Source organism: Gallus gallus, chromosome 4 (assembly GCF_016699485.2).
Source record: "Gallus gallus isolate bGalGal1 chromosome 4, bGalGal1.mat.broiler.GRCg7b, whole genome shotgun sequence".
Taxonomy (NCBI): Eukaryota; Metazoa; Chordata; class Aves; order Galliformes; family Phasianidae; genus Gallus; species Gallus gallus.
In genome coordinates, this window is record NC_052535.1 from 43,418,124 (window position 1) to 43,431,117 (window position 12,994).

The following is a 12,994-nucleotide window of genomic DNA, read 5'->3' on the forward strand; positions in this document are numbered from 1 at the left end:
TAAAGCAAATGGAATGAGAAATAATGCCCTTAAATTGGAGGAAAAAAAAAAAAAGAAAAAGAGTTCTGTTAGATATTTGGAAAAACTAGCAGGAGCAAAAAAAAAAAAAAAAAAAAAAAAAACCAAACAAACCTCTAAAAACAGGTCTAACAAGTATCTGTTCAATCCTACATGGCTGATTCTTTCTTAAAGTAGTACCCCTCTGATTCTGTATTCACTCACAATGAAAACTTTAGACACAGTGAATGTGTCAGTTTGCTTTAGGTGTATTGAATCACGTTATTATTTAAACTGGAGTTTTAATTAAGGAGTGTTTTAATGCAAAAAAAAAAAAAAAAAAAAGCATTGTAAAACAAGAATAGCAGGACTCTGACTTCTTACCATAATCTGACTATATAGCGGTAAACCTGCCAGATTCATCTTTTTGCCTGTCTAGGTAACGTTTGGGATATTATAGTGATGCAGTTAAATAGCTTTCATACATTACCAAGTAGAATCCATACATTCCAAGCAGAAACAGAGCACAGAAGAGTTAATTGAAGATCTCCAAGTTTTGCATTTTTTCCTAAGAAAGGTCGACAACATTTGAGTGATTTTTCAGCAAAGACAATACAAGTAAAACCTGTATAATGACTTCTGCAAATTTTAAGATAAACTTTTTTCCCATGAGCTTGAGATATCTGATCAAAGATGTTTATACCAATGCAGAAATTCCAGGGAGACAGCTTATCTGCTGGACTTAGAGCAGTGATAAAGACTGTTCTCTCCCTTGGTATGTCTCTTTGGAGGCAATATCCATATTCTGAAAGAGTCCACTTCCTTCCACATTTAGTCAAAATTACTCTCCAGTGAACTGATCTCCTCTTCCAGGTAAAAAATGCCAGTGCAAAAAAATTCAATTCAGACTTTCAAACAGGAACAGAATAATAGTCTTTAAACTGTTTGGTGTAGTTACAGGACTTCTCTAAGAACAGGGTGAACAAAAAAAAAAAAAATTAAGCAATCTTTTTCTAAACCACTTAGGTGATCATGTAAGTTATCTAAAGCTAGGAGATTTAACTGCTAGTTTCTGTGTTCCAGCTCCTGTGATATTTATTTTCTGTCTGGGTGCAAAGAATGCGAACAAAAGTATATGGATTGTTTCCATTTTACCCTCAGATTTTTATTTTTTAAATAGGAGGTGGGGAGTAGAATAAATGTGAAGAGTTGTACAATGGAAAGGAGTTGTTTAATGTTTCTGGGTGTTGCAAAACTACAATCTTACGATCTCTAAGAGTTTTTTATAGATTTGCTCTACTATTTTAAATATTATTGCATAATTGAAACTATTGAAATTACACATGTACGAATCTTAAGCTCTCTCCAGCTACTGTTGAGATCAGTAGAAATATTTAAACTTTGAACAGAGCAAGACTGGATTGCAGCAGAATTAAGAGATTCAAGATGGCAAGCATACTTTACAGATGTTCGAGTTGGGTTCAGATGTTCAGATTTGACTTAGATTTTGTTACACATTATTTTTATAAACAGAATATTTTTGAAACATCTGACTAACTTGCAGGCCCGCAGCACTTAAACACCATGAAAGACTCATAACTTGCTTAACACATTGAGTTCAAAATATCTGTTAAAGATTTGAAGCAAACTGAAATCTTTGGAATGCTGATGACAAAGGTTGTGATTCAATTTCCTTTGGTAAAGTAATAATTAAACTTCCAGCTGCGATGAGATGTATAACCACTGCCTTTTATAAGCAGGTATGTCAGTCTGATCCAATTTCCTTAGTCATTTTTCCGTTTACTTCAGACCCATAGAGCAGGGCTATTTGGAACTACCCAAGCAGGCCGAACAGCAAATTCTTATTCAAACCAGATTCATAGAAACTTCAGCCACTATAACAGTATCAAGGATACTATGTTTGGAACACTGCAACATCAGTGTTAATACTGTCGCTCACTGATCTTAAGCTATTGACTAGACGATTTGGAAAGTGGATTATATCTTTCTTTTCAGGTTTATATAAGTTACAATGGAATGCATATTCTGAAAAAAAATTAAGGTTTTTTATATTCTTTGTGGCTTTTTTTCATTAGTGGTGATATTAGGAAGACGGCTCAGAGTACTCACGTAGCCACACTGTGCTGGGAAACTAGTAAAGTTCAGAAACATTACTGAGATTATGAGAGTAAGAATATGCCAAATCAAATGGCCTGAAATCTTGTTTTCTTCTCAGATACCTTGGAAGTGTTTCACACAGTAATAATATACCTGTCTTTTCTCCTCTGGTAGGTTATATATCAAGAGAAAATAATCTACTTTTTTAATGATACATTTCTGTACTTTTCAAGGGGAGCTAAAAGCAAGCCTACCAGCATTTTCCTCTGGCAGAACTTATTTTAAAAACATTTGAGATTATTTGCTGATTTTTGGAAAGAAAAATGGTAGAACCATGGATTTGTGACACGTTTTTGTATATTTCTGTAAAAATATTCAGTGGACAAATCAGTGGGAATCTTCTGGAAAATCTGTATTTTGGTATGCTTATGAGCAGCCAAAGTACCAAATGTATGCTCTACTGGGAATATAAAAATAAGCAAACTGTTTTCAGTGCTTCAGTAATGTTGACATCTTATAGTGCATTTCTCAAAGTTTGTCCTCATTCCTGCTACAAGCTCTGTTTGACATGGTACGTCTGGGTGAGCATGTGCAAGGCACAAAGAGAAGTAAGAAAGATGCAAATAAACCTTTTGAGAATCATTTTCCTTTGGCTGAGTAAGAATATTACTGCTTGCTTTCATAATAATCAGATCATGCTGTAGTAAGACAGTCTTGCACAAAAATTGATAGAATAGCATTTTACCCTGTTTCGTTCAAGAAAAGTATGTAAACATCTTGTGAATTTATGCGCTCAACTCAATTTTGTGAACAAGTCATCTACTTTATCTGGAGTTGCAAAACGAATGCATCTGAAAATTATTACTAAAGTATGTGGAACCTCACAGGGGCAAACAAACTCACAGAAGGTTGGATGTGTGTGCTTACTGGGGCTTCAATTAGGCACTGAATCAAAACACTACTATGGATGGAACAAATAATGGAAAACACTCTATTATAATGGAAACAATATTTTTTGTTTTGGATGGTTTTGCATGTGCCAGAAGAAACAGACAGGATATGTTGCATTCATTGCTACAAGTGAAATATTCTGCTTAAATTTTAAAGAAGGTTAAGTAATCTAAAAATTCACAGATTAACAAATACTGGCTCTGCCTTGCAATTAGTCTATACTTGTCTTTTAAGCATTAGAATATGTGATAGGAGTCTATGAAAGCTAGTACAAGTTCAGTAGAAATTATGAGCAGGGTCAGGAAAACATGGTATATATGATTTTCTGTGTGCTTATTGAGTGTGTAACGCAATCCTGTTGGACTACCCAATGCAACTGTGCCCCTCAGAAGAAAACAGGATAGGAATGAGTAAATTCTGTAAATTACAATAGGATTTAGACATAGGCTTGATACTTATCAAACATTGTGAGGATGATGCTTTTAAACAATTAAGTTTTCTAGTCACCTCAGATATGTTAAAATTAATGTTTGTACTTTTCCCAGAATTAGGTTGTAAAGGAAGGAAAGGCAAAAAGCACTTAAATGTTCTTGTAGCTCTTAGTGTCAGTGATAGCCAGAGTTTTCATAGAAGAGATTTGAATTTCATGTCAAGTCGGGTCCATACTGTCGTCTACAGGGGGAGCCAGAGTGTGAACATGGACATGAGTACTTGTGGAAGTATTAGAGATTTTATAGTCTGAAAGATAATGTAACTGCGCTACTAGTGGAACAGCTGTGTAAGATGTTGATGCTCTGAGGGGAGAAATAATCAGAATGGGAACTGGCATTAACAAACCACTTTAATACGCTTAAATCTATGTCAGAAAGTAGTGTTGGAACGTACTATCTCTCAAATCAAGGTAGTATTCTCAGGATGTCATTAAGAAATAAAGGTATTAATGTAGAGGTGAAATCAATGTAGGCCATTAAACAAGAAGCTCTCAGAAAGAGGCTGTTTTATATCAACAAGACTTTAACATGTGTAAGCTACTCCAAAGAGCTTTCAACTATAATGGTTTTGGGAGAATCATGTAAATTATTGCTGTCTTCTTCAGTTTTTTTTAAAGACAGCTTTAAAAACAGATTAGCCATTCATTTCCTGTGTAGCAAAATTATCTTTAGCACTAAGCAGTTGAAAATCAACAGACAGTTTAAAAAAGCACAGTGTTTTCTGTTCTAAAATACTATTTTAATATAATATCCAGGTCCACACAGAATTACATTTTTGTATATGTCTTTAGACATGAACACTTAGTTTCTGGACCTAAGAAATTAACATGTTATCTATTTCTCTTTCTAAGATAGCATCACCTAAAAAAATTGTATCGCTTTCAAACGGAAGTGTGTTTTGTAGCACAAATGCTGATTACCTCGTATATTTTCCTTTTTATAATGAATGTCAGTGTTTGAAGTCTCTGCATGAAGTATTAATTCTGCTGAAGTTTATCCCCTTGAAAAAAATGCATCCGTATCATCCCTCAATTCGTACGAGGGAGCCATCTTGTGGTTTCACTGATTTTCTGATATTTTCTTACTTTAAGTAAGTTCAGCCTAATTCCAGTACTGCATGGACTTACTCTGTTCTAATATACTTACAGAAGGTATTTATTCTTACTTCTGTACCTACTGAACATGCCTAATGAGAGTGGCTTTAAATAGAGCTAAACATAAATGTAGTAACGTACTGATTTTCAAATAGGTGAGGTACTCTATTTGGCTTGTTAACAGAAAAATTAAAATGTGACATAAGTGTGTTTTAGGCTGAACTCATTACATCAGTAGAGATTTTAAATAGCTATTACCTAAATAGTGGCTGAGATTACAACAATAGTTTTTTGATTTTTTTTTCAGTATTATGAAGGGAATTTCAAAATCCTCCATGTGGGGAAGAACTACCCCATACATCAGCATGTGCTTGGGGCACCCAGCAACTTTGCAGAAAAGGACTTGCAAGTCCTGCTGGGCACCAAACTGAACATAAGCCAGCATGGTGCACTTGTGGGAATGACAACTAATGCTACCATGGATTTAGGAAGAGTGCTGCCAGGAGGCTGAGAAAGGTGAATCTGCTCAGCAGTGATAAGGATACACCTGCAGTACTGGCTCCAGTTCTGAGCCCTTCAGCACAGGAGTTTCTAGAGTGAGTCCAACAAAGGACCACTAAGATGACTAAGCAACTGGAGCACCTCTCTTATAAGGAAAGATTGTGTCAGCCTGTTCACCCTAGAAAACAGAAGACTCAGGGTCAATCTCATCAATGTGTGCAAATATCTAATGGGAAGGTGTAAAGTAGACAGACCATTTTCAGACAGTGCCCAGTGCCAAGACAAGAGGCAGTATGTGCAATCTCACAAGCAAGGGATTCCCTCTGAACACCAGGAAATGTGACTAAGTGCTGGCACAGGCTGCCCAGAGAGACTCTGGAGTCTCCTCCTTGGAGATCTTCCAAAGACACCTGGGCATGGTCCTGGCACCCTGCTCCAGATGGCCCTGCTGGAGCAGTTTGGAGCAGAGGGACCCAGAGGTGTCTTAAACTTTCACCATTCTGTGATTTTGTGATTCTGTGAAGTAAATATTGAAATGTTCATTTTCCAGAAATGACAGTACATCTATGTATTGTGTGTGTGTGTGTGTGTGTTATATATATACTTCTTTGACTCTCCACTGTGTTATTTGGCTACAATGTTCTTGTTTAATTGCATATTGTTTACCTGATACTATGTATTTGTAGCTTTCGTGCTCTGAGAACTATGCATCTCAACATGAAAGCAGCTAATTCTGTAGTTTTAGAAGACTGTGTGTGAACACATCCTAACAACAGGGTCAAGCTGATGTGCTTTGTCATATAACGGTAGACAGGGCTAGGTATCTGCACTGAGACTGCTAAGAACTTTTAGCCTACATGGCATCACAGTGACGTGTGGCTGTTACTGAGACATCCATTTGTATGTTATTTATAAGTATATAAACACTGTTATAATCAGATTAGCAGAACTCAAGATATTCTCAAAAAACCTCTTATGTGTTAATTTTAGTTTAATTTTCTTGAAACCATTTTCTGTCAAGAAAGTTAGCAGATCCCATAGATCTGTCTGTGGGTCCATCAGGCTATTTTTTTGCAAGCAAAATACTTTGCATTTCTAATAATGTCAGCAGGACTATTTTGGTATAGCTGGACTAATCTTGGTAGGCATTTATCAACATAACTTTCTCTAAGTTTTCACAATGGGTTTTGGTTTTTTTTCGTTATTTAGTTCTGACATGTTTTTTCTCTCATGTTTCCAGTCTTGAAATACTTAAATGGTAATGCGCCTTAACTACTGGCGAGGGCTTCAATTTATTTTTCAAATGGTATTGATAGTCCCTCCTCTAGTTTTAAACACATTGCCTGAAGTGTCATAAAAATAACTGCATTTTCTTAAAAAATGTTCTTTATTATTTTTGAACAAAATATCTACAATGACATGGTGACACCATAAATTTCACATATTTTAAGACTTCTGTCTGCAGAGAATGTCAGTTTTAGTGCAATATGATATCGTAATACAATAAAAAGAACTTTAATCAAATGCATGCACAACACATTAATAGTTTTACCAAAAAGGAAGTATTTGAGATGAAATTGCCATTGGATGTTACTAGACAGAATTCACAGGAGAATGTTTAATACTCACAGACAAGTTATTAATACACTATATATTTTTCCTTTTTTTCTTTTATTTTTTTCTGTATTCTTTAAAATCTGGGATCACTAACACACAAAATATGTATATTATGATAAAACTTTGTGGCAAAAGCTTATGGCACAATTTCTTTTAATACAGCTCACAATTACACATTCCTGGAACATCAGTAACTACTTCAGTCCATTTTGTCCATTAACATCACTCTGTTATGCAACAAAATATAAACATAATAAATGTTTCTTGCATATTTCACAAAGATAAAAGTGATGAAGTGCAGTAATATTCAAGAATGTCAAGAAGACAGGATGAGCCAACATTTTTCTGGCATTTAACCTGCTGGTTCTAGCAATCTAACCTGCTTCCACAAGCCTTCCAAACTGATAATATTTCAGTAACTACTGTAGGTGATGTGTGTTGCCTGAAGGCACCTTTTCCATAACCACTTAAAAATAAAACACTTATTTTATTATTAACAAGTAGCTTAGGTTTGTGATTTATATATATTTTTCTTATTAGTTTTCTCAAAAAGGAAAAAATTATGATGATTTGATATTGTTCTGATTGTATAGTAAGATGTGGAAAAAGTTATTTTATTACCTTACAGGGATACTGCAAGAATTAATAGCTCACTCAGCAGTTTCACAGTATAAGGCCAAATTCTGCTCTGTTGGATTGCATTAATTCCTATGAAAGCTCAAAGGAGAGCAGAAGTTACACATAAAATATATCTACTTTTTGCAACAAAACATCTCAGCTTGGGCTGGGTACTGTATAAATAAGTTCATTTCCATCTAATATAAAATTATTGCTAAAAATAATAAATTTAATTTATTTTTAAGGATAAGGAAGACTTTCCCTCCTATCAAAAATATAAGTTTTTGTACAGTTTATCTTATCTACATTAGCAGCCTACAGTTCTCTAATGGGTTATAGTACAAAGTGGAAGCAATACCTCATTTCTTTAATGTAAAGTGCACAGCTAAATCACTTAAATATAATATTTTCTAGTGATTAAAGAGAATCATCTCTCACAAATCACAATAGATTTATAATAAAGGAGTCTATAAAAAGTTTATGGAACCAACTCTAATAAAGAGAATGGAAAGAAAACTAATGTATTATTAAACTGAATATGATAATTAAATCCCATGTTCTTCCTGGATTCTTCTAACCTAATTAAGTAGCAGTACTTGCTGTCAAAATTCCTTAAAAGGAATATGTATTTATTTAAAAATAACTAAATTCCAAATAGTCTAACACTATTATTTCTGCTTTCCTTTCTCCCTCAAGCCCCCTCTAATTTATCAACATTACTGAGAAAAAAAGACAACCCTCTAGGTAACTATTTCTCTGATATTTGAATATGGCTTTAAAAACAAAATGCATTTTGCTATGTGGAATTTAAGTGGGAATTTAGTAGTCAAATATATCTGCTGCACCTCAGAGTGACCTTTCTTGTTCTTTTGAGGACCTGAAGCTTTTGGCTTTATTGAGGGGTGCATGGTTTAGGTCTCATATCTCTAGTACAGGAATAAAAGACCACCTCAGGTGAGATTCCAGATGCTCTGGGATCTCTCTGTTATGCTAGGTACAGCTTTGGTTCTCTTCTGCCTTCCTGCTCTACTCTTTCCATCAAGAAAGCAAACGATTTAGAAATTAGTTTGCCATCTGCCCAGGCAGAAACTGGCATTCAACGAGATTATATCTTTGCAGCAGCTGACATAAATCCTTGTCCTCTGAAACTACTGCTTCCATCTGAAGTAATGTTCCTATGGGAAAGATACTGAAGGTGACGAAAAGCAGCAAGAAGGCCTCATGTTTCCTTCTTTCCCTTTTCTGGTGCCAGCTCTTTTACTGCTACGTTACTGGAGTTTTCCTCCAGGTACTTTGATTTCTTCCTCTGATTTCATTGCATTGCATGGATTTTCTAGTGTCACAATTTCATTTTTGAAATACAGGGTTGATCTAAAGATCACAGAAATACTACCTGAACAGCACAGTCTGTACCTATGGTGAGTAACTACCGAGGACAAAGCTGTGTTGGCTTGTAGCCTATTGCATAGGAATTGTGTATACAAGCAGCCTTTTGTCTGGCTTTTCTAAGAATCTCTTAAGCTCAAATTCAGTTACAGTGAGGTAAAATAGCTATCTACTTCAAGTTAATGAATGGGATCTATTTTAGCTGTAGGAGAAGTTCTAAAAAGAAGTATCACATTCAAGCATTGTTTCCTTGATTCTTTTTCTGCCTCTCCACTGGTTATTTTGCAGGACTGTATCAGATTATGAACATGGCAGAGAACACTTTCATTCTTGCACCTTTGTAATCTAATTCCCTCTACTTCACTGTACAGTTAAAAAGGAATCAGCTCCCTCGCTAATCTTATCTGAAGACAGTAATAGTTGATACTAGTTTTCAGTAGAGAGCTGGCATATCTGCTGGTGTTTTTGAACTTTTCCCATAGCCAGTGGTGAGTAACAGACATTCTTGCCTTGAATTTTCTTATAATCTCAACTGACATTTCTGTCTTTCTTTACTAAGTGACTTTAGCCTAAATAATTCAGGAATAATTTAAATGAAGTTTAAATCTATTCTGGTATACCCAGTATTTAGTATCCAGAGGCTTCTGTTATGTTGGCAAATGTTATGGTTCCTGTATAAAAAAAAAAAAAAAAAAAAAACAAACAGTGGAGAGATCTTGGTTCCATTACATCAAAACTGAAAATCTTTATTTACCTCAGGGCAGCAGATTACATGCCAAATGTATTTACATTTGAACACATCATCGTGGAGCCATTTTTGTTTTCTCTCCTATTTGAAATACTTTTAATACTTTTCTGAATAATGTATTACTTAAAATAAAATAAAATTCAGCTATGCTGTAGAGCTTTTATGCTATAAAAATATTTAAATCTCTTTATTTTCAATATGCCTTGTTAGAAGACCAAATGTTACATGTAAGTTTTCTGCTTTGCTTCCCAATGTACTGGCTAGAAAACAGAATAACTAGGAGTTAGAAAATAGAACTACTAGCAGTTATTTCGATCTGGCCTTATGCACTTACGTCTTCAATTAAGAATTCTTTATTGAAGTGAAGCCAGCTGTTTTGTAGGGAAAGAATTGAGATAAGCCCATTTTTAATATGATTGCTTATTGATTATGAGTCCAGTCCAGCACTTCAAACAGTCCTTAAAAAGATACTGTTGACTTGACTGTTGACTAGAAGAAATAAATTAATATCCCTGTTCACATGACACAGTTTATGACAACTTTAAGTGAGAAAAATATAATCCAACTAGTTATGTAAGTTCATGGTACATGGATGAGTACCTGTGTTCATAAATGAATGGGATTTTTTATAAGTCAAATATGAAGAAGTAAAAGAAAAAAATAATTAAAGTGAATTGAGTTCATGTCAGATAATAAAAGAACAAAAACTATAAAATATACTGTTTAAAAACATTATTTTTAAAATAACGTTAAAATGAAGGAGGATTATAAATTTTCTGACATGGCTGAATAAAATCTGAGAGCAACTATTTTAGAATCTCTCTAACTAATCCTTGGAGCAAAACAACAACAAATTCAACCAAACCCAAGGTTGCTATGTTATAATCCTCAGTGCAGAGTTACATTGCTTCCATTACTTCATATGCAACTTGCCTTTGGCAGTGCACCAGATGTTTGCCTCCAGCTGTATTTTGCTTTTGTATACACATTCTGAGCAATAATAAAGCAAAAATTCAAAACATGTTCAAAACAAAAATATTTTGCAATGAGAAACAGCCTCATTTACTGGACTTTTATGTAATGAGTAATTCTAAATATTAGATTTATATCTTAGCATATTGTTGTTTTTTTAGTGAATAAGAATGGCAAGACTGAACACCTGACTACAAGCTATGTCATAAATATGACCTATTGCCTTATAACTTAAAGAAACTATTGAGTTATTTAGTCCCAAAGAAGAAAAATGTCTCTGAGTATTAACAGGTTTTCTACTTATTACATGAATCATAATAAATGTAAAAAAAACATTCAGATCGCTTTTCATGTTTTAGAAGAGCTACGTTTTTTTTTCCAAAATTGTGAAGTGTTAACTAATCAATGCCTCAAATATATCAATATACATAAAGAATACTACAGAAAACTACTATACAATCTACTCCTACATTAATCTTCCTGTGATATATGTAACATGTAGGAAATATATATGGATAAATGCAGCTGTACTCATCCTTGTAATATTTCAGTGAAGCAGTTGATTATTTGCTTTTAGTTTCGATCCAATATCTCTTTGTGCTGAATCAAAATGAAGCATTGCAAAATTTTGATGTAGTTTGCCTATCTCAAATATTGCATGAGTTTTGTCAATTAAGAAAAAATTATGAACTTACAAAAAGGATTTAAAAATATTTTAAGTTTAAATTGTCAAAGTATAGGTAATTAAAAGAAAAAAAATCTTTTTCAGGAATCAATACCTTATAAACATTAATATATATTTTCCAGGTGATATATAGACTATTTAGCTGTAAATTTTTGTGCTAGCTGAGATTATTTCAACTCATACCACCCAGGAGATTGATAAGAAGCATTCTGAATAAATTATATTAATTAAATGTGTTGACTGTGCTCATTGCAAAACCACAGATCCTGTCCTTAGGGCAAGAGGGAGTCCTTAAATATCTAAACTCAAGTAATTTATCGCTATCTTGTAAAACTGAAATAAAGTAGTAAATACTAGTGTATGTTCTCTAGTACTATGAGATTTACATAGACTATTCTGGATTCTGGATCCTTTTTTTTTTTTTTTTTGATTTAAAATACATGAGAGTTTAAAAAAAAACCATTAAGGAACATCAAATAGTACTGTACAATTATACTACTATGTAACAGTATGTATAAACACTTGGCAGTAAAGCTTGAGTAGAGAGTGATTTACGATGAGTTGCTAATGTTTAGTTTGATTTAGAAAGTTTGCAGTTGCAGGTGTCTTCTCTTGTGTCATTCTTCCACTGTGCTGTGAATGGGCACTTCAAACCTGGCAGGATTTGTTTCCCCTCCTCTGTGCTTTTTGCTTTCCCAGTCACTCCTCACACACGTTTCTTACAGAAAGCCTCCTGTTGACCATGGCAGATAGATCTCCATGGACTGCAAGCATCAATCTTGTTATTGGTGAACGTCTTCATGCCTTATGATTTTGTAAATTACCCAGTAAAAAATGTTGAAAATCAGAAAGGCTAATGGGAAACAAGCTCTGGAAATTGTGTCTATCTTCTTGGCTCGGTCAATGAATACCTTTCTCATCTCATCAGGGCTTTTAGGTGCAGCTTGAGCAGGATTATTTGGCCCCTTCTGTGCCACTCCATCTTTTGCTTGCAGACATGGCCCCACTCCATATGCTGTAAAACTGAACTGACTTTCCCGTGCATCGTCATCCTGTTGCATGAAAAAAAAAAAAACCAAGATTTTACAGAAATCTTACCAGCTACTAAATATAATTTACTACATCTTTATCTCAGTTACATTTTTGAATCCACTGTTTAAGTGGTTGAAATTTCAGCCCAATCAAAGTTCATGTCAAAATATTGCAGCAGCTCTAATGCATGCAGAGTTTTTCTACTTGTTTGACTTTTTAATCTATTCAGAGAATAGAGAATGCTTAGTAAACAAGTATACTGGCTTAGGAAACTAGTGATAATCAGGTACACATCTTCCGATTTGTTTTGATTTTTTACATTTATGGTAAATGTCTGAAGTCTTCAACTGGGAAGACTTCACAATTCTTTCAGACAGCAGCCCTCAACTCTACGTTGCTTAAAAGGATGGGATGGCTTCTAGCAATACCCATCATACAAGCAGTAACAGTGTTCGTTAGTGAGAATGCTGCCTATTTTACCTTTATGTTTTGTTATTTCTGCTGTTTCCTGTATGCCAGATAAAGTGAATAGCATGTAAAGTATCTTAGTTTAGAATAGAAATTGTATAAAATATTTAAAATAAAGTTAGCCTCTTAAAAATATATAAAATAGATTTTAAAATGAAGTTAATGAAAGCTGAAGACAAGAATTTTAATTCTGACAATTAAAGTGAAAACTGTCCAAAACATTCTGAATTCAGGGAGCTGTGAGTGAAAACAGTTTTAAATCACAAGATACAAACCCAAAAGTAAATGGTCTTGAAGATATAAATATTTTCATAGC

At 34.1% G+C, this 12,994-nt stretch overlaps 2 protein-coding genes across 4 annotated transcripts in view; one reads left to right on the forward strand and one right to left on the reverse strand.

Annotated features, from left to right (window-relative positions):
- Positions 1–12,994, forward strand: part of LOC101750640 (translation initiation factor IF-2-like) — a 255,334-nt gene that overhangs the window by 54,474 nt on the left and 187,866 nt on the right. The window lies entirely within an intron of this gene.
- GLRA3 (glycine receptor alpha 3) overlaps positions 6,527–12,994 on the reverse strand; it is a 77,697-nt gene continuing 71,229 nt past the window's right edge. For both annotated transcript variants that reach the window (XM_015276538.4, XM_040700186.2), the window contains one exon: positions 6,527–12,230. In XM_015276538.4, coding sequence (XP_015132024.3) covers positions 11,961–12,230 — 270 coding nt within the window. In that variant the 3' untranslated portion in view covers positions 6,527–11,960. The remainder of the gene's footprint in view (positions 12,231–12,994) is intronic.